General features: G+C 40.5%; 2 protein-coding genes across 7 annotated transcripts in view; both read left to right on the forward strand.

The window, feature by feature from the left end:
- The window catches only part of Plekha2 (pleckstrin homology domain containing A2), an 83,423-nt gene extending 69,610 nt beyond the window's left edge, over positions 1–13,813 (forward strand). For all 6 annotated transcript variants that reach the window (XM_077792453.1, XM_026404686.2, XM_026404685.2 and 3 more), the window contains 3 exons: positions 889–952; positions 8,836–8,913; positions 9,769–13,813. In XM_077792453.1, the coding sequence (XP_077648579.1) occupies positions 889–952; positions 8,836–8,913; positions 9,769–10,131 (505 nt within the window). In that variant the 3' untranslated portion in view covers positions 10,132–13,813. The remainder of the gene's footprint in view (positions 1–888; positions 953–8,835; positions 8,914–9,768) is intronic.
- Positions 13,814–14,189: 376 nt separating this feature from the next.
- Htra4 (HtrA serine peptidase 4) lies at positions 14,190–25,736 on the forward strand. Its single transcript, XM_026404708.1, has 9 exons — positions 14,190–14,670; positions 15,439–15,538; positions 16,866–17,070; positions 18,004–18,198; positions 18,640–18,672; positions 20,476–20,590; positions 20,953–21,010; positions 21,395–21,490; positions 25,571–25,736. The coding sequence occupies exons 1-9, from the start codon at positions 14,190–14,192 to the stop codon at positions 25,734–25,736; spliced, it is 1,449 nt and encodes a 482-aa protein (XP_026260493.1).
- The last annotated feature ends 1,909 nt before the right edge of the window (positions 25,737–27,645 follow it).

A 27,645-nucleotide genomic window follows, 5' to 3' on the forward strand; every position in this document is an offset into this window, starting at 1 on the left:
GACAGAAAGCAGGAATTGAGGATAAGGTTGCTTCTCAGGGGGAGGAAGGCTATAGAAGTGGAGAATTTGATCCTTAATAGAAGCAAATGGCATTGGAATATTTAAAAGCCTAGACTCTGGAATCAGACTTGGGTCCAGTTCTCTGGCACCATCACATATATATCATTGAAACTCTCCAAGCCTGGCTTTCTTCATCTATAAAGTATGGAAAATCTTTAGATGGTTTACGGGATGGTTGTGAAGATTGCATAACATAGGGTGGTAGCTGTTAACTCAGAGGCAGAGCACTTGCCTAGCATGTGTGAGACACTGGATTTGATCCTTGGCACACTGCATAAGAAGGAGGGAGGGAGAAGGGATGGATTGAAGAAAATAAAACTGTAGGAGGTGGGGGGTGTGATGGATATTAAGCAGGAACTTTTGGAAGGAAAGAAGCTTTTTAATCTTGTTGGAACTGGTGGTGGTGGTGGGGGGGGGTGTCCATCAGAATAGCAAAGAATTCCTGAGACCTTCAAAGAGATGAGGCTGGAGGGAATCCCCAGAGTGTTTTTGAGGCAGTGGCTAAAGGAGGAATGGCCTGGACACCCCTGCCCATCTTTTATTTTTTATTTATTATTTTTTTTTAGAGAGAGAGAGAGAGGATTTTTTAATATTTATTTTTTAGTTTTTGGCGGACACAACATCTTTTGTTTTTTTTTGGTATGTGGTGCTGAGGATCGAACCTGGGCCGTACGCATGCCAGACGAGCACGCTACCGCTTGAGCCACATCCCCAGCTCCCATCTTTTATTTTCAATGGTAGTGGATACTGGTGCCTAGACTTAGTATCAGTGAAGCTCAGAATATATGCCAGTATGCCCAGTAACTTCCTTTTTCTTTCTCTGTCTAGTGATCTCTTAATGAGGGACAACCTGTTTGAAATAATAACAAGCTCCCGGACCTTCTACATACAGGTAAAGTGCTCACCCAGAGAAGACTAGCATTCCTTTTCTGTTTACAGTGTATTTATAGACCTCGCCCTTTCATTTGCTTTCTCTTTTCTTTTGCTTGAGGTTTCCATGTGGTAAATTTAGCCCCTAATAGTCTTGAGTCCCATTTTATTCTAAACAGGATGTTTGCCTGAAGCTTCCCAACCATAAAATAATAAAGCAGGTTGAGCCACTGTACTGGAGAACGAGAGTTTCTACCAACTGCTCTCAGCTGCTGGGCTCCAACTGAGCAGAGAAAAGGAGAACTGGTCAGGGATTTCACTTCTGCTTTGGAGGGTATTTATAAGTCCTGTCTGTGTATGGACATCACTGTGTGCGAATGACAGAAGCACAGAGGGCCCTGTGCAGGCACCAGGTGCAGAGCCCAGCTGCACAGAGAAAGCCATTGTTTGGATTCTGACAGTTCACTTATCAGAAGCTTCACCCCTCCACCCACGACTTTGGAGTTGTCCCAACCCCTTCTAAAGTCATAGGAGCTAGCAAGGCAGATTTCCAAGCAGGGCCTAGACATTCAGGGCCAAGTCCCTAGCCCAGCCTGCCTGGCGATCTGCAGAGAGTATGTTGATCTCCTGCATTGTGCTGATGAGGGATTTCTAACATTAAAACTGATGCACAGTGTGCTGGCTTAAATGCAGGCTGCCCAACTCCAGCTTTTGTGTTAGGCAGCTCTCTTTCTTTTCTACTCCCCACTAAACACCCTCCTTTCTGTAGGGGATCAGACCCTTTTCCTGTTTCTTGGGCAGTGGCTCCTGTGATTCCAGTGTTCCTCTGCCTGCACCCAGCAGACATAATAGTGGACTGAATCATCAGCAGACAGTGCCCATTCAGACAAGCACATACCTTCCAGGAAGAGAGGAGGGGAGGCTTTGGAGCAAACTTGACTAGGGAAAGGGTCACTGTGGTATTAAAGCTACTTATTCACTGGCACCATGGCCATGTAGGGACAAGGTTGAGCCTGTAGATGCAGCAAGGGAGCGTCTAGTCCTTGCACTCAATGGAGTTTGTAGAGTAATGCTCAGGGAACGTCTAGTCCTTGCACTCAATGGAGTTTATAGCTAGGCATTTTATGTTGGTTTGGGGTCACCACATTAAAACAGAACCAATCCTGAACCTAAGAGAGAGTTCTAGCCCAGTTAACAGGCAGTTAAAACCCAATGATGGGGTAGGGGAGGGAGTTTGCATAGGTGAAGCTGAGGTGTGTTTGCAGGGTAGTACAACTGTTATATGCCATAATGTTGAATGCGTGGCCTAGAACTTTACGGCACAAAGAGTCAACCTTAATATATTCAAGTTGAAAAAAAAATTAGGAGGTCAGGTGGTCACTGCATGAAATGCCAAATGTGCCAAAATATTTTAAATGTATTCCAAATATGAAACGAGCTCCCAAAAAGGAGTGAGGGAATACAAATCAGAAAATAGTGTGATTGGCATGATTGCTGCCATTAGGACTTGTAAGAAGGTCTTTTCTGCAAGTCTTAGGGAAGATTTCCTGAAGGAAGATACATCTTTGCTGGGTCAGGGGAAGAATAGTGCAGGCAAAAGAGTAGCACTTAGGATCAAGAGCCTGGAGGTGAAGGAGTGAAGAACCTGAGGGGGCTGGGCAGCTAGGTGCCTTGGTAGACAGCTTGTGCTTTATCCTGAGTTAGTGCCTGGGAAGTTAAATGAAGGGACTGCCCCGTCAGGTTTGCCTTTAAATATGGCATGTGGACTTGGGCAAATTATTTAACTTTCAGAGCCTCATTTTCCTTAACTGTAAAATGCTGTTTGTAGATTGTGTGGCCCAGTGCAGTGCAGAGGACACAAGACAAGGGAGGACTAGGATTTGGTTGGATGAAGGGAGAGAAAGGGGAGAGGTCCGGATAATGCTCAGATGTTTAGCTTGAGTATCAGTGTGGCTGATGGTGTCTGTCACTTTCATGAGAACACAGAAGTGGGAAACTACTAAGGGGATGGGCATAGGTGATTGTGAATTTACAGTACTTGTGAGACTTCCAAGGAGACATGTTGTGAGGACCATTGACTAGTTGATGCTTAACACATTGATGATACTGAATATCTGTCAAGTGAATGATGGTGCTGGTTGTAAGATAGTGATTATAAGAAACCTGGGCTGAAGATATTGATTTATGAAACACAAAACCCAACCAAGAAATGTTCAGAAGACATTGTATTATCTACATGAGTGTATACACGATTCCTGAAAGAGGCTCATCACTTCTGTCCTCCTTTCCTTTCAACTCCCCACATTTCTAGGATAAAAGGATACGGGCACCACCCTGAACAAATTATGAGTAAGTGATCAAATTAGTTTATAGCACCGAACTCAGAATGGAAAATAAGAGAAGATATAGATGAAAATAATCACTAAAAGTATTTGTTAGTTCATTTAGAAGTGGAAACTATAAACTCACTATAAGCTGTTATATTCACTTATTATATAAGTTATCATGAAAAATAGCTTTCTAAAAATTATCAAGAAAAGAAGTAGTGTTTTTATATTTTCGTAAATCTCTTCAATGGCTGGGCTTAGTAGATGACAATAGGATTCTCATTATCTGCTTCTGCATTCTATCTGTGGCCATATGTTGTTTTGATTAAGAAATATGAAAGTCTGGCTTTACACAAATATGTACTGGAAAAGAGTTTTTAAAAAATCCTTTTTAGATAATCTTGAATATTTTTCTTTGATTCTATACCAAAGCTTGACAAATGGTAATTTCTTGATGTTTAGATACAATGTGGAATCTGAAGTGATATCTATAAACTTTTATATTCTTACATTAGAGTCTGTTAGTCAGTTTTACACTTCGAATAGATACTTTTTATCCATGCCAGCCTGCATTACTCATTTGGAAAATACTGGTCTCACTGAGGTACGCAGATCTTCAAAATGTTGACTCATTTTATTATGTAATATTTAAAAATCACAATCTTTAATATTACTAGCAAAGTTTTTATGTATGGAAATTTGTTGTGCTCATGGAGTTAGGGACAAGTCTTCTGAGATTCTAATTTTTGCTTGGAATGCTCAACATTTACCATTGGCAAAAAAAAAAAAAATACTGCCATAATTTGTTCTCAGTGTTATAGGCTCATTTTATTCATTTTTGAAGAAAAAATACTGCCAAATTTCTAAGTGTGAATAAATTAGACTGAGTTCATGTGTCAGTTATTTGTTCCAAGTGAAAATCATGTGCAAAGGGTAAAAGAATGTGACTACTTCTGTAGTTTGGTACTGAGGTGCCAGAAGTTTTACCTACCATGCCATAATGGCTTTCTGACCTGCCTCCTAAGTGAGGCTCAGTACATCTGCCAAAAAGAACTGTCTTCTGCATCTGGGAAAGCTATCTGCATGAGCACAGTGATCTTGGCAGAAAAAAATAACTCTATGGACAGAGAAGAAAGACTTGGGATGGATTCTTACTATTTAATTTGTATTATGTGTACTCTATGATCTCACATGTTATAGTCTTTCCTATTAAAAAGGGGGGGAAGCAATCATTTATTGATGTTCCAGACATAGTGCTAAGCAACTTATAGGCAGTGTACCACTTAATTCTCCACCATCCCTGAACTTATCTCCATTTCACATGAGAACCCGGAGTCTCTGAAAGTAAATTATTTGTCTGGGTTCATACACCCAGTAAACCCAGGAACCAACTGTGAGGCTAGAGCAAGACTGGCTCATTTGTGTTAGAGCAGTTGGTCCAGAACCCAAGATGTAGAGGGTGTGGCTACAGGAACCAGAGAAGTTTGACTTTGTATCAGGGAAAACCAACTTGGGGTTGGGTCATGGTAACCAAATATTCAGGATCCGGCAGTAATCAGGTATCAAAGCAGGTGGAAAGGTGGGTGCTTGAGAAGCTTGTCAGCAGGCAGGGAGTTCTCAGTTCTGGACGGGGCTTCAAAATGAGATTTCAATTCTTGGGGTGGAAGGCCAGCAGGGGTTACCATTTCCCCAGTCACCGAGGGCCTGGGGTATTAGGCAGCTTACTATGAGGAGGACTCATGATTCAAAATGAGAAATGAACAAACCGATCTTGATAACTTGGCATGAACCCACTTGTCAGAACTAGAGTGCTATGAGCTGGGCACAGTGGCACACACCTGTAATCCCATTGACTTTGGAGGCCCAGTCAGGAGGATTACAAGGTCAAGGCCAGCCTGGGCAATTTAGCCAGACCCCATCTCAAAATAAAGAAATAAAAAGTGCTGGGGATGTAGCTAGTGGTAGAATGCCCCTGGGTTTATTCCTCTGTTCAACACACATATGATTCACCTCCCACCCCTCAATAAACCCGGCGTGCTATGTCAGGACAGGAGCAGCAATAAGGGGATTCACAAATTATTTGCAAAATATTGGGCCTAAAACTCTCTGGATCCTCACTGTTTATGCAGACTGCAAGCTGAGTGACATCACTTGGGAGTGCAGTCAACACAGTCATATGTGACGGGGTTGTGTCTAAAGATTGGGTAGGTTCTTGAGAAGAGGGCAGAGGTAGTCCTCTGTTGGGACAGGTAGCCTTCAGAAGTTGGAAATGGAAGGAGGATCTGCCAAAAGATTTAGGATGGGGCATTGGCAATAACCAGAGGTGGAAGCTAGATACTTTTTGCTGGTGGCCTCCATAATTCATTACTTCAAACCATGATGCATCTGTTATCCTGCTGGGATTATAGTAGATACTCAGTAAAAAGTTAGTTGGACTTCAAGAAAACCACAGGCTGAGTGACTCGTTTTAATACTCTTTGTCCCTCTCATCTCAAAAATGTTGTCAAAGGTAGAAACCTTACTTTTGAACCAAGCACCAGAAACAAATGCACACACAAATGCACTCCAGGAAGAGGAGAAGGTGTTAGTCTGGCATTTCCCTTTTTGTTCTACCCAGTTTTAAGCATTCTTTAGTCTCTTAGTGATTTACATGGTGGGTGGACCTCAGCTCGAATTTTTACCTCTGGTTCGTGAAGCTACCTTGTGATGTGGTTTTAAGATTTTTTTTTTTTGAGATTTTGATGAAAAGTAAGTAGAGGCTTTCCATAAAAAGTAGATATCTTCATACTCCATAATTCTTGTTTGTGTGCACTACTAGGATTGGACCCAGGGATGCTCTTCCACTGAGATATCCCCAGCCCCCTAACCTTTAAAAAAATTTTGGTATGGAGTTTCACTAAATTGTCAAGGCTGGCATCAAACTTGCAATCCTCTTGCCTTATCCTCCCAGGTCATTGGGATTGTGGGTGTGTGCCACCACACCTGGCCATAATTTTTGCATATAATATTTTATGTTTCATTGAATTTTTTTGCCCCAAATATGGACCCTAGTTCTTAAAGCTATAGAGATTGTTAATGTGATCCCAATAAAATAATATTCTCTTTCTTCCAATATGCAATCAATTGTAATATCTGCTCTTCTATCTAAATTGTATTTTAAAATAATGTTTAAATAACATTATTTAAAAATAATGGTTAAAACTACTAATAGAGACTGCTAATATAGTTTCTAAAATAGCAGTCTGTTTCCACTGGGCACAGTACACACACATACCTGTAATCCTTCCAACTCTGGTGGCTGAGGCAAGAGGATCATAAGTTTGAGGACAGCTTGGACAACTTAGTGAGACCCTGTCTCAAAATAAAATAAAAAGGGGTAGGGGTATAACTAAGTTGTAGAGCACCCCTGGGTTCAATCCCCAATATTGTAAAATTAAAATATATATATATATATATATATATATATATATATATTCTTTCTATATGGGATCAATTGAAATACTTGCTTTTCTCTTTGAATTATATATATAATATACATATAAATTATATTTGTGCTGGGAATTGAACCAGGGCCTTTGCACATTTCAATCATGGACTCTCCCACTGAGCTACATACCTCAGTCCTGCATTGGACATGGTGGGGGACATTTTACTAGGATGGTGGAAAGAGTAGCTTATTGGATTGGCCTCATGGGAATGTTCCAGTCTGTTAAATGAAAACGTCAAATCTCCTTTGTGTATGGGAGACGTTTGTTTTTCCCTCAGCTCCTGTTTATCTTTTCCTTTGTCTTCCAATATTCTCTGTACCAAATCATCATTTGTTTCCCTAGAAGAAAAAGCCCTAGTAAATGCTCTTCTCCTCATGAACAATTACCTCCATCTCATTCAAATTCTGAATAACCTTTTTTTCTTTCCCTATATATTATATAATCTGATCCTGACAATTTGATCTTTTTAAATATGATTTATATGCAGTTTGAGGAGAAAAAGGTCTCAGGGAGAGAGAGCAGTGAACAAATGGTAGAATTTAATGCATTATTTTCTTCTCACGTATCATATAATATTAATAATAAAATTCCTAATAGCCTTACAGAGTATCAAACAGGCTCAAACATCTTTACCTAATTGAGCTTCCACTAGTTCTACCTATAGAACAAGGTATTTCTAATCAGTAAAAGTTTGGAGACTTGTTATCCTGGTTATCATTTTGGACTAAGGATGAATTTATCTTTTTCTTGGGAAACTACGAGGTTTTCAAATAACTGGAAAGAGTCGGGGGGGTTGTTGTGCAAACACATTTGCAGGCATAGCACATGTGAGAGGTGTTCACCTCGGGGCCCTTGTTGCTACACACTTTTTGACCTAGTGTCCTTGATCACTGTCTTTGCACATGTCCAACTAAGGAGGGTTTGTTTTGAAGTGACAGGAAAGAGTAAGTGCAAATTTGAGGATTACAAAGCTAATCAACCAAACCAAACCTGGTCATGTTCTATACTGATAGAAAGCAAATAAAAGGAATAATTTTGGGCAAGGAAGAAGTAAGGCGAGGACATGGAGAACTTTGAGGGTTGGAATGTGATGTTTGTACAAACTGTTGCACATGCATGCAAATACATGTTTGTGTTGTGTGGGACTCTCAGAGAAGGTGCCAGAGGAAGCCTAACAAATGTCATTTTCTGGAGGTCAGGGATTTAGTCCAGTTTTCACCTCTGTGGCTAGCATCTGTTGGAGCATATAACACTTACGTAGGGCCCTTGGTAAACGTCTGCAGATTTCACTGGAACTCAGCTCTTCACCTCAAGCTGTGAAGTGCTGAGAAGCTCTGCCTGTAGTGAGTGGCTAGACTGCTTGATTTTTCTTCCTCTTTTCAGAGGCTCTGCTGCCCCCTTCTGGGGTTAGTAGGTTATTTCTGGGGAAAATACTTGGATTCCTCAGCATGGTCCTGCATATTCTTAAACTTACGTCTCCCAGATCCACAACTTTTGAAGTCTGGATGGATTTTTTCAGGACAGACCCAAGTAGTGTGTGCCTTGATAAAAGCCCCATTTCTGGAGATCATGCATAGAATTATACATACCTTGGATTTGCACAGGAATTTGACTTTAATGAAATTGAAAGTGGGATTATTCTCTTGAGATCATTATGGTGGAAAAATAACTATGTTGAGATTGAGAGTAAGAAGAACTCAAATCTAGATCAGCTATAAACCTTAAACTTTGGCCTTTGGGGCCTCATTTTCCTTTTCTGTAAAACTAGGAGGGCAGTTTGGGTCAGTTCTTTTCCAGGAAGAGCAAGGAACTTCCAACAGGGGGACACTGCACTAAGCTCCCCCAACCCCAGCCCCTGCCCCTGCCTCACTTTATAACAACTCTACTTTGAGGGATTTTATTTATTGGGTGTCGAATAACATATTGCAAGAGGAAAATGCCTTCAAATCCTGCAAGCCACTGGACTAGATGATTTCCAAGATCCTTTCCAACTCTAATGGTGTGATTTTATGAACTCAAAGTTGAGCCAGAGTCTTGAAAGCTGAAATCACAGTCCAGAAATGTCCATAAGTGCTGTGGGTGTTTTGCAGGCGGATAGTCCAGAAGACATGCACAGCTGGATTAAGGAGATTGGGACAGCTGTCCAGGCCCTCAAGTGCCACCCCCGGGTAAGTCACTTCCTTTCTGTTGCACCATGTCAACTTGGAGAACTTCTCCTTGAGCGGGTGTGTTTTATTTGGTGATGTAGGCAAGCAGCCCAGGCCCTAGATACAGCTGAAGCCACAGACTGACTTGTTTTTCTCTTTCTACTAATTTTTGTTTTTGTTTTTCTTTTTGGTTGTTGGAAGAAATGAGGTACTGTTGGTCAGAAACATAGAGTTTCTTTAGGTCGCCATGCTACACAGACCCTGATACACGTGGAGTGAATTCTGGTGAACCTTTTAACTTTTTTATTTTTTGAGGCAGGATCTTACTATGTGGCTCAGGCTGGCCTTGAACTCCTAGGTCCAAGTGTTTCTCCTGCTTCAGCCTCCCGCGTAGTACGAACCATTGTACTTGGCTTTGCCACACGTATTTGATTTTTTTAAATGTATTTTATTGATTTTTAAAAAAATAAATGGCAGCAGAATGCATTACAATTCATATTACACATATAGAGCACAATTTTTCGTATCTCTGATTGTATATAAAGTATGTTCACACCAATTCATGTCTTCATACATGTACTTTGGATAAAAATGTCCATCAGATTCCACCATCATTTCTAACTCCATGCCCCCTCCTTTCCCCTCCCTCCCCTCTGCCCTATCTAGAGTTTGTCTATTCCTCCCATGCTCCCTGTCCCTTACCCCATTATGAATCAATCATTTTATATCTCATATTTGATTTTTGTAGACAAGTGTCTCTGGACCTATGAGGTGGTGATCCTGGGTGGATATTTTTTCTTGGGGCTTTGGGATAAACATTGTCAGGAAAAGCTCTTACTTTCCTTTGTTTTTTTTCTTGCCTTTTTTTGTTTCCAGGACATATCCTTTTCCAGATCCATTTCTTTGACTCGACCTGGAAGTTCCGGCTTCACAGGGGGGCCTAACTCTGTCTTCTGCAGAGGGCGGCCACCTGTGGAAGAGAAGAAAACCCTCTGCAAAGCCCCTTCTGTGGCCTCTGCTTGGCAACCCTGGACACCTGTCCCCCAGGCTGGGGAAAAGCTGCTTCCAGCTGAAGAGACTCCAGAGGACTCTCTGTTCATGCCTCGACTTGGGGAGAGCAGTACTGCTGGGGTGTTGTCAGGCTCCCGAATAAGGCACAGATCAGAGCCCCAGCACCCCAAGGAGAAACCCTTTGTGTTCAACCTTGATGATGAAAACATACGGACCTCTGATGTGTGATGAAGCACAGTGCCGTGGGAGGAAGTGGGGGAGGGAGGGAGGACTTGAGAGAAAGAGGCCGTGGCTCATTTTCTCTCCTTGTTGGAGGACAGTCAGAGCCCTTAATGGCACTCATATTCCTGTGGATGCTGTGTGGGAGGGGCCCAGCCAAGTGGCTTTTTTTTTTTCCCCTTTTTTTGTATTATCAATGCAGTATATTTAATTTGGGGGAAATCACTAGGTTAGATCTGTAGGCATACTCAGTGAAGAGAGAGCAGCTTGCCTCTTGTTGATCTATTCCAAGGTCTTTTGTGTGATGGGCTATCTTTAGCATCTCCGTTCCTGAAGAGGTTGGGAGTCATTTCGCCCTTACCAAGTTTTACTTCCTTGTCCTTGTTTTTAGTTTTTTGTTTTGTTTTGTTTTATTTTGTTTTGTTTTCAATCTGGGCACAGGCTCTTAGGCCAGTCACCTGGTTTTAGTCCATACCTATGTATTGGTTCAAGTTTGTGAAGCAGGTAACTAACCCAGCTGAAAGGCTGAAAGGCTTCAGAGTAGGGGAAAACCCAGATTCTGGCTTGACAGGGAGCCGTTCTGAGAGGTAGTGTTTAGAATCTGGAGGGTGGCCTTTAGAATATGTCTGCAAGGGTGGGTCCCCTAGGATACCTCCCAGGAGAAGAGATGGGGATCTTTTGTGAGGCCTGAGGAATAATTCAACTCTACTGCATGAGCCAGTTTTGAAAATTACTCTGTTCTCTTGATGCTATGACCCCAAATGTTATAGATTGAGGAACAGACCCATTAGAATTGTTTCTTTATCAGGCCCCAAGGACCGGGTATATCAGTGTTAAATACTATGACTGTTGAGAACAGAACAGACATTTCCCTTGATAATGGTGTTACTTGGAATGTGTGGGGTTGGTAAGCGTGTGATAATTCATGTGTGTGATAGATCAATCTCTATCTCAGAGTTTTAGATAGGTTAAAAGCAGGTGCTGAGAAGAGATGGATCATCCTGCTAAGTTTTTTGATCCATGTTTTCTGGATAGGAGAAAAGTTTTATTCTGGTAAAGACAGATTGCCTTGAGTCCTTGCCTCACAGCTCTTTTTGATGGGCCAACATTTGTCTAATTTTAAGTGCTGTTTATTATATACCTTGGCAGATTTGCTTTCTTTTTGTCCTTTCTGTTGCCCTTTGGATGGAGTTGTGTGTGCTTGCATGATCAGACCCTGTAATCTGATGAGGTTCCATGTGGAGAAATACAAAGATAATCTTGAGATTATATTTTAGTGGAATAAAAATGGGGCATAAAAGCATTGATTTAGAGATTACGAATTACTGACTATAGAGATTTCCCAGGAGGATGAGTTGCCCAAACAAATTTGAGGACATATTTTCTTCTACTGGACAAGATACTATTTCTAGTGTCCTTGGGCACATTTGCCTATCCAGTTTCTTTAGTGCATTTTTGCTATCAGAAACTTAGGAGGGTTTCATAAAGGGATAGAGAACTTGGCTTATTTCTATCAGTAGCTTTCATCAGCTAGATCAGTTAATTATACTTTAATTGAAAATAGTGACTAGAGGAAGAGACTAAGCATTTTTTCCTAAATAAATCCCGGCTCCTCCTTGTGTCCATATCTAATGCAGAAGCAAAAACACTTGAAGAAGAAATTTTTAGTGGCTTTGAAAAGAATCATGTTCTTCCAGGTAGTGCTGTTTTTCTGAAATGTGTTTCACATTGAGAACTCTTTCTGATTTCACTGTGTTGGAGCTGTCCTTCACTTAAGTTTAGTCTTGTGGTCTTAATCTAAAAAGAGAAATCTACTGGATCTTTCTCTTTTCTTCCCATCTTCTTTTAAAAATAAACTCTTGTGTACCTTTTTCCTCAGAAATTCTTGGTTTGGGAATTATTTATTTATGAGTGATCAACCTACTTTGAATAGCCTGATTTTAAGAAGCCATTCCAGATTTTTAAAGTTCCTTGTCTGGTTTCACCTTCAGATTTTTCTCAAGAAAATTATTTGGCTGATAAATACAAGTGCACAGTATGTGATGTGGAACTAATGAAAATAAATTAATGTTTTAAATCTCTTCAAACATTCCCTGACTCATGGAAATGATGTCATCTCTTGGTGTTTAAATTGTGAAAATATACCCATTTTCTTTTTGTAAGTCTCTGCTAGGTTACTACTGCTTAAGTAATTGACCATTATAGTAAGCTGATAGAATTCTCATTTAGTAAAGTCTGTTTTGAAAGGGTGTTAAATATAATCCAGCTAGTATTATCTTAATAAAGGGAAAACAAGGACTCTTATTGGTATATACTTAGGAATACTTGGGAATTCCAAGTTAGAACATCATTAACATAGTTACAATATCAGGAAAATAAAAATAACTTCCATAAAGCCTAAAAGCATTGCATTCCCAAACCTTATTTCAAAATTCCATCTTTGTCCATATTTCTTACCTTCTGGCCAGTTTCACACCAGAGCCTTTTAATATGAGCCAAAGATGGTACATATATGACCATAGCATTTAATTGAATCAAATAGAAAAAATGGGTTGGGGGTGCCATAGGGGTTAGTGGCTAAGTGCTTAAGCTCTGGATTAAATCTGGATTTTTTTTTAAAAAAAGAACTAAAAAAGGTATAGCTTTTTCTTCGGGGAATGAAACTTTATCTGAATTGGCTCGCTCTTTCTTTTTTTAATATTATGTTTTAGTTATAGTTGGACACAATACCTTTATTTTATTTTTATGTGGTGCTGAGGATCAAACCCAGCACCCTGCACCTGCGAGGCCAGCACTCTACTGCTGAGCCACAACCCCAGCCCCTGAATTGGCTCTTTCCATGAGGCTTTTGAAGTTGTCCTGACCCACATATGTGTAATGGTATTTCATGTGGTCTTTTCTATAGCTGAACTGCTTACCATCCATTATTCTTGAAAACTTTGATGGACTCGCTTACTTAAGGTGAGATGATAGTTGGTAAAAATAGTTTCCCTTTTGCTTTCTGTGAGACATTGTAGGGGCACATCTTGGAGAATGACCTCAGGTCAAAATAGTGGAGTTATACTTCTACTTCAGAGCAGAATGCTGAGCTCATATGAGAAAGAGTAGATTTAAGGTGTAGAGTCTTAGTTTACTGGAAGAAAAAGTTGGGGTTTTTTCTCTCTGAATGTAAATGTGCTCTGATATGTATTAAAATGACCCCATAAATAAATAGCAGATTCAGTAGGTAAGCAGGGGGTATGATGAGTTTGTTTTCAGTGTTAACCAGATAAACAGGTATATGGACACATTAATAGCATTTTGGAAATTTAATTTCTCAAGTCATCTTTCTTTATTAACTTTAAACATGTCAGAAATGAGCAGGTTTATTAAATATTTTCTACCAACATCCTTTTTTCCCCTTGGTCCTTTTTTTTTCTGTGTTATTGCCTGCAGCAATTTCAGTCACAAGCGATAGGTAGAGTTTGAATGAAGCAACTGTTTGGCAAAAACATATTATGTGACCCCTTCCCCCTCTGCTTATGAAGATGTGGCATGATGTTGTGTTATGTTGAACCAAACTGTTTCAGCTGTGAAATGCACTCGCTGCAAGCACTGAGCTGAGTGCATGGAAACTGTTATGCTTCTCATTTTATGTGATCTCCTAATTGGTATGTAGCAAAAATAATTTTCTAAAACTGTTTTGTTGCTTGTTTTGTAATAAAACCATGTGAAATACTGTAATACGGTTGTGTGTTTTCTTAATACTGACCTTGGGTGGGTGATGGCTCTTGTCAGTTTGTCCTCAGTATTGCTTTAACGGGCGGGGTTCATGGTGTAGATCTCTTCTCAGGAAAGGGCTACGGACCTGCCAGCAGTGCTTGGGGGTGGCCCTGAACCTGGGGCGGGACGGGTGGTGGGTGATGTATGGGTGTGTGTACGGAGAGGTCTGCCAGGCTCTGCCCCTTAAAGCCTGGAGGCTGGTGGAGGCGGCAGGCAACCTGGCCAGGAAAGTGTTGTTCATCTTAGGCCAGCTTGTGAGTCCAGAGTGAAGTAACTGGAAAAGTGCAAGCGAAGAAGAAAGCAAGATGAGTAGACCTCTGCTGCAGCCAGCTGGGCTCGTACAGTTCCTTCTGCTGTGGCTGCTGTTGACCCCGGTACCTGTGGCCAGGGTCGAGGCAAGGAGATCCAGAGCCTTGCTGCCCTGCCCCGTGGTCTGCGAGCCGACGCGCTGTCCTCCGCTGCCCACCTGTTCCGCGGGGACAACACCAGTGCTCGACCGCTGCCGTTGCTGCCGCGTCTGTGCTGCAGCTGAGGGCGAAGCCTGCGGCGGGGCGCGAGGCCTGCCCTGCCGCCCTGGGCTGAAATGTGGCGCGCCCTTCAGCCAGGAGTACGTCGGCGGCCCCTGGCTGGGCACCTGCGGCTGCCCGGCGACAGGGGCGGCGGTGTGCGGCAGCGACGGGCGCACCTATGCCAGTCTGTGCGCGCTCCGCGCGGAGAACCGCGCCGCGCGTCTCCGTGGCGCGCTTCCAGCTGTGCCGGTGCAGAAAGGGTACTGCGGGGATCCAGGTGAGCGCAAGGATAAATTTGGATTTGTCCAGCAAATCCAAATCCAGCGGGCAGATCTTTTTTTTTTTTTTTGGTACTAGGGATTGAACCCAGGAGTGTCCCGACTCGGAACACTTTTTTGGAACTTTTTTTCTTCTTCCTCTATTGCTCTGGCTGTTGTCGAACTCCTGGGCTCAAGCGATTCTCCCACCTCAGTCTTCGGAGTAGCTAGGATAAGAGTCGTGTGCCACCGCCCCGGCTACCGACCCATCAACGCCCGGTTTTCTTGGGGGGACTGCGGGTAGCACCCTCGGGCGTACTAGGCAAGTGCTCTACCACTGAGCAATACCCCAATCCTTGAATTTCAGCATAATTATTCATTCCCTCGTTTCAATCCCACAGTCCGCATGCGGCTCACTGTTTTATTTGCCCCGGGGATTCAACTTTTTTTGTTGTTTGTTTCTGATTTTCTTTCCTCCTTAATAGGTGTCTCTTTACCAGTTACCACGCGGTTTCTCCCCATTCGCCTTTTGAATACTGTCTTCCCTTTGTAATTATTTTCCAATTGGTGTGACAGGTCTGGCTCTCTTGAGGTGTTGGTGTATGGGGCCGCAGTCCACAGGCGGAGTGGGAAGCCTGAGGAGAGGGAGGGGGCGGGAGGAGAGGGAGGGGACGGAAAGAGAACCAGGGAGGAGGATAATGGATGGGAAGATATGAATGAGATATTACACCTGATATTGCAGAGGAGCCAGGCTCCCTCTGCCCCAAGCATGGAGCATTTCTTCACAGGGACCAGAAGCGCAGGCAGGGTCCGAAGCAAATACAACTTCATCGCCGAGGTGGTGGAGAAGGTGGCGCCATCTGTGGTTCACCTGCAGCTGTTTCGCAGGTAAAAGACACAGGAGGATCAATTACCCAATACTGCTTCCCACTGCCTTACCTACTCAAGGGCCTTTACAAGCATCATTGAATCTTAAACCAACCAACCAAACAAACAAACAAAAACCACTGTGAGGAAACCGAGGTGCAGGGGATGGAACTCAGTGGCAGAGTGCTTGCTTAGCATGTACTAAGGCCCTGGGTTCCATCTGCAGCACCTCAAAAACAAACAAACAAACAAAACAAACAACAACAACAAAAATAAAACAACAACAACAACAAAAAAATCTGTTCAAAGCTATTTAGATAAGAAGCAGAGGCACAAGGACACAAGGATTCTGGCCTCCAAATCTGAGCTATTTCTGCATACTCAGGTGCCTGAGGTTTCTTTCTCCCTCATGCCCCAAAGATAAAATTTGAAGCCAGTAGGAATCTTGGTGATCTTGCCCAACCCCATCACTTGCATGCAAGGAAATCCAAATCCAGCAAATCCAAATCCAGCAAATCCAAATCCAGCAAATCCAAATCCAGGGGGGCAGATTTTTTTTTTTTTTTTGTACCAGGGATTGAACCCAGGAGCATTTAAGCACCAAGCCATATATCCCCAGACTTTTAAAATATTTCATTGAAAGACAGAGTCCCGCCAGCCATGGTGCAAAGCCAGTTTCAGCCATTTAGTGAGGCCCTAAGCAAGTCAGTAAGACCCTGTGTTTAAATAAAATTCAGAAAAGAGCTGTGGATATGGCTCGGTGGTTAAGTGCCACTGGGTTCAATCCCCAGTGTGGGAGGGGGAGACAGGGTCCTGCTAAGTTGCTGAGGCTGGTTTTGACCTTGTGATCCTCCTGCCTCAGCCTCTGAAGCTGCTGGGATTACAGGCATGTGCCACTATGCCTGGCCTGAGGAAAAAATTTATCTTATGCCACAAGGCTAATTTGTAGTGAAAACTAAGCCAGAACCAGAACCATTGGATTCCCTACCTGCCTGAGTTCTTGAACCTGTGGCAATATATCCCCACAATATTAGGATTAGGTTTGGCTTCTCTGCAGCAGAGGACTCACAAAGTGCTGCACTGACCAGCTCTGAAGAGGGAGCATTGCCTCGGAAAAAAGGGGAGTTGGAACCAGCTTTCAATCATATTCACCAGAGATGGCCAGGGCAGGATACATGCAGTACATTTACATGTGGAGAAGATGAAAACTGACAGCGAAAAGTAAAATGTCTGAGGAAATGGAGATGGCGATAGGCTTAATAAATGTCAGGTTCCCATGATTCACAGATGGTGGCTGGAGTCCCTGAGCTTCCTGCCCTCGGCTTATATTGTTGTCTTATGGAGACAGGTCACCTCTCAGCGGCAAGGAAATGCCTGCATCCAGTGGCTCTGGGTTCATAGTGTCCGAGGATGGGCTCATTGTTACCAATGCTCATGTCCTCACTAACCAGCATCGGATCCAGGTGGAGCTTCAAAGTGGGGTCCAGTATGAAGCCACTGTCAAGGACATTGACCATAAGTTGGATCTTGCACTGATTAAGATTGAGCCAAATGTAAGTATTTAGAAGCCAAGTCAGAGTTGGTGTATTTTCTTCTATTTGCTGATATATTGTTTCCCTTGCTCCCACACTACATTCTTTTTTATCTAGTATATGCTTTTTTTCCTGTTTTTCACTCCCTCTTTTTTAAATTTTCTTTCATACCTGTCTGTACATCTCTGATAATCTATATTAATTAGCTCTCACTCTTCTGTGATTTTTCTTCAGCAGATGCTGATTCTGAGAAAATAATTTTTCTGTTTAAGATACCAGAAATTATTGCAATTGGCTCAAAGCTGCTAAGGCAGACTTTGAGGTCCTTGCTACACAAAGAGTGGTGTATATCCTAAAAGCATCAACATGTCATCTGAGAACATTTAAACTTTAAAAAAAATTAATTTTGAGACAGGGTCTTGCTAAATTGCTGAGACTGACATCCAACTCGCAATCCTCTTGCCTTAGCCTCCCAGATAGCTAGGATTACAGGCATGGGTCCCTGTGCCTGGCCAGAAATGCGTTTGATAAGATCCCCAGGTGTTTCATGTGCATATTACAGTTTGAGAATTGCTGTTCTGGGTGATCTCCTTCTTGTTGGTGGCTTAGTCACTGTCTACAGTTGAGCTGGAATGGTGCTAAGTGCATTGTTAATGTCCGTTCATGTCCATCAGTTGCTTCGCTGGTGGTTTACTAATTGTGATTTCTATGAAACAATAATCTCAGAGATGATCCTGATCACCTTAACAAATAAGAGCTTGGTGGTTGTTGGACTTTGAGAAAGAAGGCAATCAAAAAAAAAAAAAAAACATGTATGAGAGGGTACTTCTTAGATAAGGGCCAAAATGACAAAGATGGTGTCATTGGTGTGCTATATGCAAACATTGGTTGATTCTGGTTTGGATTTGTTCTTTACCCTTTCTGTTCTCCTCGGCCCTCCTCACCTATGTGCAGACTGACCTCCCTGTGTTGCTGCTGGGAAGATCATCTGACCTTCGGGCTGGAGAATTTGTGGTGGCCTTGGGCAGCCCATTTTCTCTACAGAACACGGTGACTGCAGGGATTGTCAGCACCACACAGCGAGGGGGCAAAGAGCTGGGGCTGAAGGACTCAGACATGGACTACATACAGACTGATGCCATCATTAATGTAAGTCACTTAGGAAGTCTAGTCTCAGCGCAAAAGACACTGGTAGTATATAGTGAGAAGACTTCAGAGCAACCTCTTTTCCCTTTGGCCTTTCTGTATGCTAAGAGGTCAGTTAGACCCTAGGAGAGGAATGGAATGCTCGTGTAGTTAGAGTTGAGCCTGTTGGATGTGATAATTAGCATTCATACTATCAGATGGTCTCTCAGGGTTAGACATAAAGGCCATCACTACTGTAGTGTGTGGGGTCCTTTAGCATTGGTCTTCACCTATACTGACTTCAGTATTGGGGATGATAGGTGACACAATTTTGCCTGCCTTGGTAGAACAGGAGCTCACTAGAGCAGGCTGCTTCTGATAAGCTTCATTAGGAACTATGTATAAATGACACGGAGAACTATATTCATTGGCTTTATTGATGGTTTTTTCAACTTCTATCTTTAGCATGGAAATTCTGGGGGGCCTTTGGTGAACTTGGTAAGTGGCCATTTTTCTTGTTGCTTCATATTTCTTCCTAACTTTCAAAAACTTTCCAAATTCTATGATGCAAATTTGGGAGCTACTCTTGTGTAGAGAGTTGTGGAAAAATGCTTTTCTATTCTTGGATTTAAGTAAATGGTTAGGAAAACATTCAATATCTATGATGGATTTATCATCCTGGTGTGTGATCTCATCCCCCCAAAAGCACCAGGGTTTTGGCTGTGCTTACCTTGAAGGTTTCCTCTTCCACATGCTTTCTGTTTTCATTAGATAGTTACCAAAAGCCTGGATTTAAACCAAAGGATCAACCGTGCTATGTAATGTGTATTCTTCAAGACTCACCTGGTACATATGAAGAGCTGTTCCTCATCTAGAAATGCTAATTATAAAATGTGCTCTGTCCAGGTGTTTAGTCTTGACCTGCTTATTGATGACAAAAAAAAGTACCAACCAGAATCCATTGTTCTTTTATGTATTTCTTTTTTAAATTTTATGGAGTGTCTCTAGTGGAAATGCCAGGGTTTTAAATTGCTCAAATACATGTGAAAATACAACTGAATACAATGCAGTTTGACTCATGCTTTCTAAGTCCCTTGGAACTGATTGCTTTTGCTTATTCTTTACATACTACATTTGCTTTTAAGAGAATTAACTGTATGTGAAATGGTTGAGCACTGTTTACTTATAACATTGCATGTAATTTTGGGGGCCTGCCTTCTCCATTAAACAAAGAGTTCACTAGGCCAAGGATGAAATTCACTGGCCATATTCCAGACCTATTGAATTACAATCTGTATGTTCCTACAATCAAAAATCTCTCTCTCTCTCTCTCTCTTTTTTATCATTACCATTACTAACAAGGGCTAAAGGATGAGAAAGTGAATGAAGAGGAAAATAGTCTCTTTCTTTTCTTTTTCTTTTTTTTTCTTTTCTTTTTTTTTCTTTTCTTTTAGTACTGGGAATTAAACCCAGGATGCTTTACCACTGAGCTACATCCCTAGTCATTTTTACTTTTTATTCTGAGATAGGGTCTCACTAAATTGCTGAGGGTTTCACTAAGTTGCTGAGGCTGGCCTTGAATTTGCAATCCTCCTGCCTCAACCTCCCATGTTTTACATGCATGTTCCATGAGGCCTGGCAAGAGGAAAGTATTTTCTTTTTTAAATATTTTTTTTAGTTGTTGATAGACCTTTATTTATTTATACATGATGCTGAGAATCGAACCCAGTGCTTCATACATGCCAGGCAAGTAAGTGCACTACCACTGAGCCACAGCTCTAGCCCGAAAGTATTTTCTACTTCATAACTTTGGTTGAGCAGACATTTGTTCACTAAGATCAGTTTTGCTAATTCTTCTGAATGTTGCTGAATATCCAACAGCTTTTTGTCTTTTTCCATGTTTATTTTTAGTTTCACTTAAGTAATAAAAAGGCAAATACTCCTCGTCCTCTTGTGTCAAAATCCAAAGTGTGGCTCACATTTAAGAATCAATGTAATTTACTGAAGAAAAAAATGAGCTCAAGATAAATAAAGAGAGAAAGCAGTCATCAGCAGCTTTGACACTTTGATCAGGAAGCAGTAACTTTTACCCCAGTACACCTCCCCTCTCTTCCCTGTCCTATTGCACTAATTGCCATGTAAAGTAACATACTCTCTATTGAAGACATGCAAATTTCCTCTCAACTCTGTTTTTGATCCTAAGTGACTACTTCCCCCGCCCCCAACACATGCGCTTTCCTGATTTTTGCACTGTTCAGTTTGCAAAGCTTCATGACTGAATGATGTCCCCTTCCTTGCCAGGATGGTGATGTGATTGGCATAAACACCCTGAAAGTGACTGCAGGAATCTCTTTCGCGATTCCCTCAGATCGCATCAGACAGTTCTTGGCAGACTATCACGAGCGCCAGTTGAAAGGTGAAGGTAGTTGGGCTTTTTTGTTCTCTCTTGTTTTTCAGGAACTGACTCAGTCTCTAATGGAGATTGCCGTTTGAGTTCTACATGCTGGATCATCAGTTCTCAGAGCTTATAATGGTGGGTTTGGGTGGCTGTATTGGGGGACTAGGCACAAAACCAAGCGTGAGGTGTACCCAAAGGCCCTTGAATTGAAACCCATGGGCTGGAGGTGGGGAGGGGAAACGTCCTCTGAAGCATGTATTTCACAGCAGGCAGTGTGCAAGGGCAGCTATAAGAGCAGAAATTCTGGGATTTGGGTGTCTTTAAGCTCTGCCAAAAGAAAAGAAGTTTTGTTAGTCACACATTACAATTTTCCTTTCTAGGAAAAGCTCCTTTGCAGAAGAAATATCTGGGTCTGCGAATGCTGCCCCTCACTCTGAAGTAAGCATGAGTTTGACCACATCTGGGTTATTTCTCAGAGGCAAAAACCATAGCTGGATAGTCTTAATAGGAAAGTGAAAACATTTGGACTTCAGTGAGTGTACTCCTGTGACCAGAGGGTCTATTTGTCATAGGGTATGTGTCTGCCTCATCGTGCATCAGCATTCACTGTTCTCTCCCTCGGGCTGTATTAGATCATACTCAGTGATTTTCTAGGCTTTAGCATGGAGGATTGGACAGCACCCAGGGGAGAATGATCATGATTGGCAGGGATTCTCGTGGGTGCCTGTGAACCTTAAGCAGACAGAGTACCTACTAAGAATTCCAGGTTTGTATCAGGGCTCAGCAGATGATGTCATTGTTTGCTAACCTTGTCACTTCTAGCCTTCTTCAAGAAATGAAAAGGCAAAATCCAGATGTCCCTGATGTGAGTTCTGGGGTTTTTGTATATGAAGTAATTCAAGGAACAGCTGCTGAAAGGTAAGCAAATTGCAGGCCTTTGTTTTTTTTTTTTTTTTTTGGTGGTGCTGAGGGATTGAACCCAGGGACTTGTACATGCAAGGCAAGCACTCTATCAACAGCTATATCCTCAGCCCTTGCATGTTATATTTAGATGTGTGTCATGGCAAAGGCATGTGAGATTTTAGACTTGCTCTAATACTGTGGCCACAACCTACACATGGTGTGTGTTGAACATCTGAAATGTGGCCACTGTGAATCAGGAACTAAATTTAAAATTTATTTAATTTTAATTGACATGAAAAGTGAAAAATCCCAGAAGCAGTGTAATACGCACACACACACATGTGTATTATATATGTTTTAGAAAGACAGTATTTCATTTTATTTAGTATGTTCTGTAAGATATTATTATCCTATAATGGCATATTGAGCATGTGTTGTCTGGGCAGATTTAAAAAATTTTCCTGTAACTCAGAGTGTAGAATACCTATCAAAAATTTAAAAGTATTTATTACATGTTAAAATGATAATTTTTTAGGTGTACTGAGTTAAATAGGAGACACCATTAAAATTAATTATATTTGCTTAAACCTTTTTTTAAAAAATGTAGCTACTAGAATATATAAAATGACATGTGGTTTGCATTATGTTTCTATTGGAAAGTGCTATTATGAGTTAATAACCTATGTTTAAATTAATTTTGGTAGGAATTATCAAATCTTCTTTTTTTTTTCCCCGGTGCTAAGCAAGAATTCTACCACTGAGCTACATTCCCAGCCCTCAAATCTACTCTTTCAATGTCAATAGTTATGGGGCTGGAGTTGTAGCTCAGTGGCAGAGTGCCTGCCTAGCATGAATGAGGCATTGGGCTCGACTGGAGGCACTGGGTTTGATCCTCAGCACCACATAAATATAAATAAATAAAAAAATAAAGATATTGTGCCCATCTACAACTAAAAAAAAGTTAAAAAAATCAATATTTATGGGCAGGTGTTGTGGTTCATTGGTAGAGTGCTCGCCTAGTAATTGCAAAGCGCTGGTTCCATCCTCAGCACCACATAAAAATAAATAAATAAAATGAAGGTATTGTGTCCAATCACAACTAAAAAAAAAATTTAAAAATCGATATTAATTAATAACAATGAACTCCTATAGTATTAAGTAATTAATAAGTATTAGGTATTTGTGACAATCAACTAATGGTAATTAAATAGTTTAAATAGTTAAATAATTAACTATCAGTTGATAAGAACGGGAAGAATCCAGAGTGTTAAAGGTCTTCGTACATATCGTTGGTTTTTAAAAAACACCTTTTTGTTTGGACTCTAGATGGCAGTATGAGAGGCCAGTGCTGAAATCTGCATCTCAAATCAATGGTTAGAACAGTCCCCCAAAGAAGTTTCTCCAGCTGGTTTCATTGTGGGACTATTAATATTAGGAAAGAGGTGGCTTTTCCTACAAGTATTATTCTCCTGCTCTAGCACATCTACATAACCTCTTCCTCACTGTTTTTATTTATTTATTTAAACATTTATTTTTTAGTTTTCGGTGGACACAACATCTTTATTTTATGTGGTGCTGAGGCTTGAACCCAGGGCCGCACGCGCACTACGGCTTGAGCAACATCCCAGCCTGACTGTTTTTATTTTTTAAGCGCTCAGAAATCTGTTTAGACTATCAACTCTTTTATAGGGGGAAAATTCATCCATACTAACCTTCAGCATGGCTAAATGCTGGGTCATGTGTTACTAAATCTGGTTTGTCACAGGCCTTAATAGACTTTCCTCATTCCTGCTCTGCTCTCACTTCCTTATTTTAAACTTCTGGTCGAGGGCCAAAGAGTCTCCTTTTAACTTTCTAAGTTGTTGCTACTCAAAATTTGGTCTGATCATTACCCTAAGTACATGCATAAAGACACGAATGGTGTGACTATACTTCGTGTATAACCAGAGATATGAAAAACTGTGTTCTATATGTGTAATATGAATTGCAATGCATTCTGCTGCCATATACAACAAATTAGAATAAAAAATATGGTCTGAAACCAGTGGCAAGTAGAATCAACTGGAGCCAATAAGAAAGGAATAATCACAGCTGCACCCTCCAGCCACTGAACCTCCTGCATTTTCTCTTTCACCTCTTCCTTCTTTCTCCTCCCACCCCGGGTTCCCTGCTGAAAATCAAATCTAGGGTCTTTAGCAAGCCAAGAACATACTATTTTACAGCCAGAATCTGCATTTTAAACCTGCATTTTAATCCCTAGATGGTTTGTATGTATGTTAGAAGTAAGAATTACTGCTAGAAATCCCTGATAAATGGAAATCCCTCCTTTCTGGCTTTCCTCTACTTATACCTAATAATAATAATAATAATAATAGTTACAATAATAACAGCTGGCACTTAGGAAGCATTTACTACATCTCATTCACTTTAGTATGTTTTGTGTGTGCATATATATATTGTGTGTGCATATATTTATTTAAAGTGTTTTGTGTATGCATATATATATATATATTATTTATTTATATATTTATTTATTTATTTTGAGATGAAGTAGAGTCTCACTATGTTGCCCAGCCTGGACTCAAACTGCTGGCTTCTGGTGATCCTCCCACATCAGCCTCCTGAATGGCTGTGACTATAGGTGCATACCATTGTGCCCAGCTTAAAGTGTTTTTTACATACTTGTTTGAGCCCCCAGTAGTTTTATGATATGGGTATTATTTTACAGGGAAGTAAGTAGCTGTGGTACATAGATGTTGATTAACAGTTAAACAATAGGTCAGAGAGCTGGGAGGTGGACTCTGGCTTAACCCCTTTATTATACTGTTTTTGTGGCTGCTGTTCTCTTTCTTGAGTGATTTAGTGGCAAGAAGATAGCTTTTTCAAGTCTGAAAGACCCAGGATCAAAGCCTACTTTAGACTCTTAGAAGTTCTGTGATATGGGGAAGGCCATTTATCCTGTTTTGAGCTTAGTTCTTCACATTTGATGCATAATAGACACTCTATAATAACTCACAGGTTTCTTTCTTCTTTTCCCACTCATAGAACTTTTATGAATTAAGTTCCTCTTTCTTTATGCACGTGGCCCAAGTTATTCCCCTAAACCATTCTTGCTCTTAAGGTTTAAAGCGTTTCTTCAAAACCTCATGCTTTAAATTTCCTCTTTTCTTCTTCTTCTTTTTTTTTTTTTTTTTTTTGGTATTAGGAATCCAGGGCCATGCAGATGCTAAGCACATAATTTACCACTGACCTATATCCCCAGCCCCCAGCCCTTCCTATTTTCTTTTTAAGCTTCACATATTTTGGTAATCTTTCTACATTGTCATTTTATCCTGTGCTCCCCATTAATTCTTTAATCTCCATTCTCTTAGTTATGTCTTCAGGAGTCATTTGATATCCCTCTTTCAGTTTATTTTAACCTTTAAGGCAGATCACAAGCCTGGCTACATATTTACTGCAGTTTTGTATTGGGAGCTGTTCTTTATTTCTAGAATATATATTCTGTGTGAAGCATATATGTTGGAAACTGAATACAATCACAGCTTTGGGGAAAAGGAGCTTAGACCCCAAAGTTTAATATTTAGACTTGGAAGTTTGACTGGATTTTGATTTACTGAAGCAGAACTTCTATAAGGCAGCTCAGCATACTCTCCAGTTCCATAAACTGTGAACTGTTCAAATCGAACTGATTGGAGTACAACTGTGGTGAAAATTGTGTTGCCTGGTCTTTGCACTTTTGCTAGTGAGAGTAGGAATGTGCTTGAGGTGAAAAGAAGTCAAGAAATGCATAGAAATGCATAGAAGCTAAACTCTCCATTCCAAATCAAATTTGATATATGAGAGTAGCAAACTTACTACCCTGTTTCTGATGGACTATTAATTTTCTAAAGGTAAATGGGATTGTTGTCTTCCAAGTGATTTTACAAGACATGTCACAGAAGTTCCTTCATATTTGGAAGGATTAAATTATTTCTAGTTTCCTGGTTTATATGTTTAGTGTAAGCAAAATTGTATTGCTGTAACAGAGACATTACATTCTAGATGGAGACAAGTAAAACTCATATTTTCACACTTTTTTTCTTTCTTTTTTCCCAGCTCGGGGTTGAGAGACCATGATATAATTGTCAGCATAAATGGGCAACCTGTTACAACCACAGCGGATGTCATAGAAGCTGTTAAGGACAATGATTCACTTTCCATCATTGTGCGTCGGGGAAGTCAAACCTTATTCTTGACAGTAACACCTGAAATAATCAATTAAGTTTCTTGCTTTAAAGAGGGATTATTTAACAAAACCTATATTACCCAAAGAAGTGCCCAAAATGGCAGGGGATTTTAGGATCTCTTTCTTATAAAGAAAAATGGATACTTTAAACACACACACACACACAGTCTGAGATCATTAGGTTGGGGGTGCTGTTCTGCTACAAAGGCTTCCTAAGCCAAGTGGAAGGTGGCTATTGTGCCAGGAAATCTGGGGAGCTAGTGGGAATGGTAGGAAACAACTAAAAATAGGCAGTTTCTAATAAACCTTGGTGCAGGGACACTTAAGTATTTTAAACTTTCATTATAGCCACAAACTAGATATAACAAACACAAACTTTACCAAATACGAAGAAACTGCCTGAATCCAGGCGTGAAAGTAATCACATATTTAATGACAGTCTTTTCTTTACTCAACCAATTTTCTAGGTTGTATCATATTTGGTCGTGGCTTATGGATAAAGGAGGGGCATTACTTAGAAGTCAAACTGAAACTGATTATGGCAGATTATCACACAGAATATTACTAATGACTCTCAAATTATCACTCTAGCAGTACAAATAACTTTGGTCTCCAGCAGCATTTCTGACTTTGAGAAGAGCTTCTTTTATGAAATAGCTTCTTCAATAATTTGCAGACTTAGTTTTTTATTCAAGTTCTTCCTTGCCATATTAATAATTTCTAGTCTTAGCATTGCAAATATTTGTAAAAGAAAAATAAAGTGTGAGATGAGGTAGGACATAAATCTTAAAGTGATATCTTCTTTTGGGTAATATTTTCAGATTTCCCTGAAAATGATTTTTTTTTTTTTTTTGGTGTGTGATGCTGAAGATTTAACCCAGGGATTCATGCATGCGAGGCAATTAAGCTAAACCCTGAGCCCAGAAATTATATTTTGAATATGGCATCCTTAAATTTTATGCAAAATTTTACATGTATCTGTGTTCTTTTGAGGATGGATCCAGTTTCTTCAAGATCCACAATTAAAAATTACTGCCTTAGGGTACAGAGATTATGAATTGAGGGTATGCCAATTATTACTATTGTAAGCAAAGTTAAGGCAGTGTGACACAGAACATTCAAGACAACAAAATAATCTGTTTTATACAATGGCCACCTTTGGTAATATAAGAACAGCGATCATATTAATCAGGATTAAGAAAACAGAAACTTTAGGAAAACTGCTACAAAATGAAGAAATTTCCAGGGAAGTTATTTTAACTGTGGTTCTTGGTCTTAAAGTCAGTTTATTATGAGAGTAAACTTTGAGTAGTTCTATCTTGATGGTTTCTAGAATTTGTAAGCTACTCTGAAGAGCAGGCACTTGCCCACACAGTTCTCCTTTTATTTTCTATTTAAATTGCAAAGGATGGGAACTGAGTTTTGAAAAAACCATTTGTAGGTCAGAGCATTTCTTTTATTCCTAGTGGCTTATGAATGCAAAAGCTTGACTGTATCTCTTTTTGACTGCTATAGCCTACTGTGAAAGCTTTTACTATCATGTTTATTTTGAGAGAATATGTTCAGATTTCCTTGTCTCCACAAATCATGTCCTAATTCTACCCTAGTGTTCAATATCCTTTAAGTAGGATTATGTTTTTCTTTTCAAGAGTGTATCTTATCTAACTGAAGCATTTTACAGTTACTTATGTGAAGTCTTTTTTATCAGTCTACAACAAGATTTCCTTAAACTGACAAAAATTAATTTCTTACATAGGGCAATTCTGCCAAAAAGAGCTCAACTCATACATGTCTGATACTGTTGGCTTTGAAAACATAATTAGAATGAAGAAATTACTGTACTGCATATACTGCTTCCAGAACATAATAATGGTACACAACAGGACTTATTCACTGGGTAATTAATTTCAGATGCTTAGCTTTCAGCAAAATAAAAATTTAAGTT

Source organism: Urocitellus parryii, chromosome 14 (assembly GCF_045843805.1).
Source record: "Urocitellus parryii isolate mUroPar1 chromosome 14, mUroPar1.hap1, whole genome shotgun sequence".
NCBI classification, from domain to species: domain Eukaryota; kingdom Metazoa; phylum Chordata; class Mammalia; order Rodentia; family Sciuridae; genus Urocitellus; species Urocitellus parryii.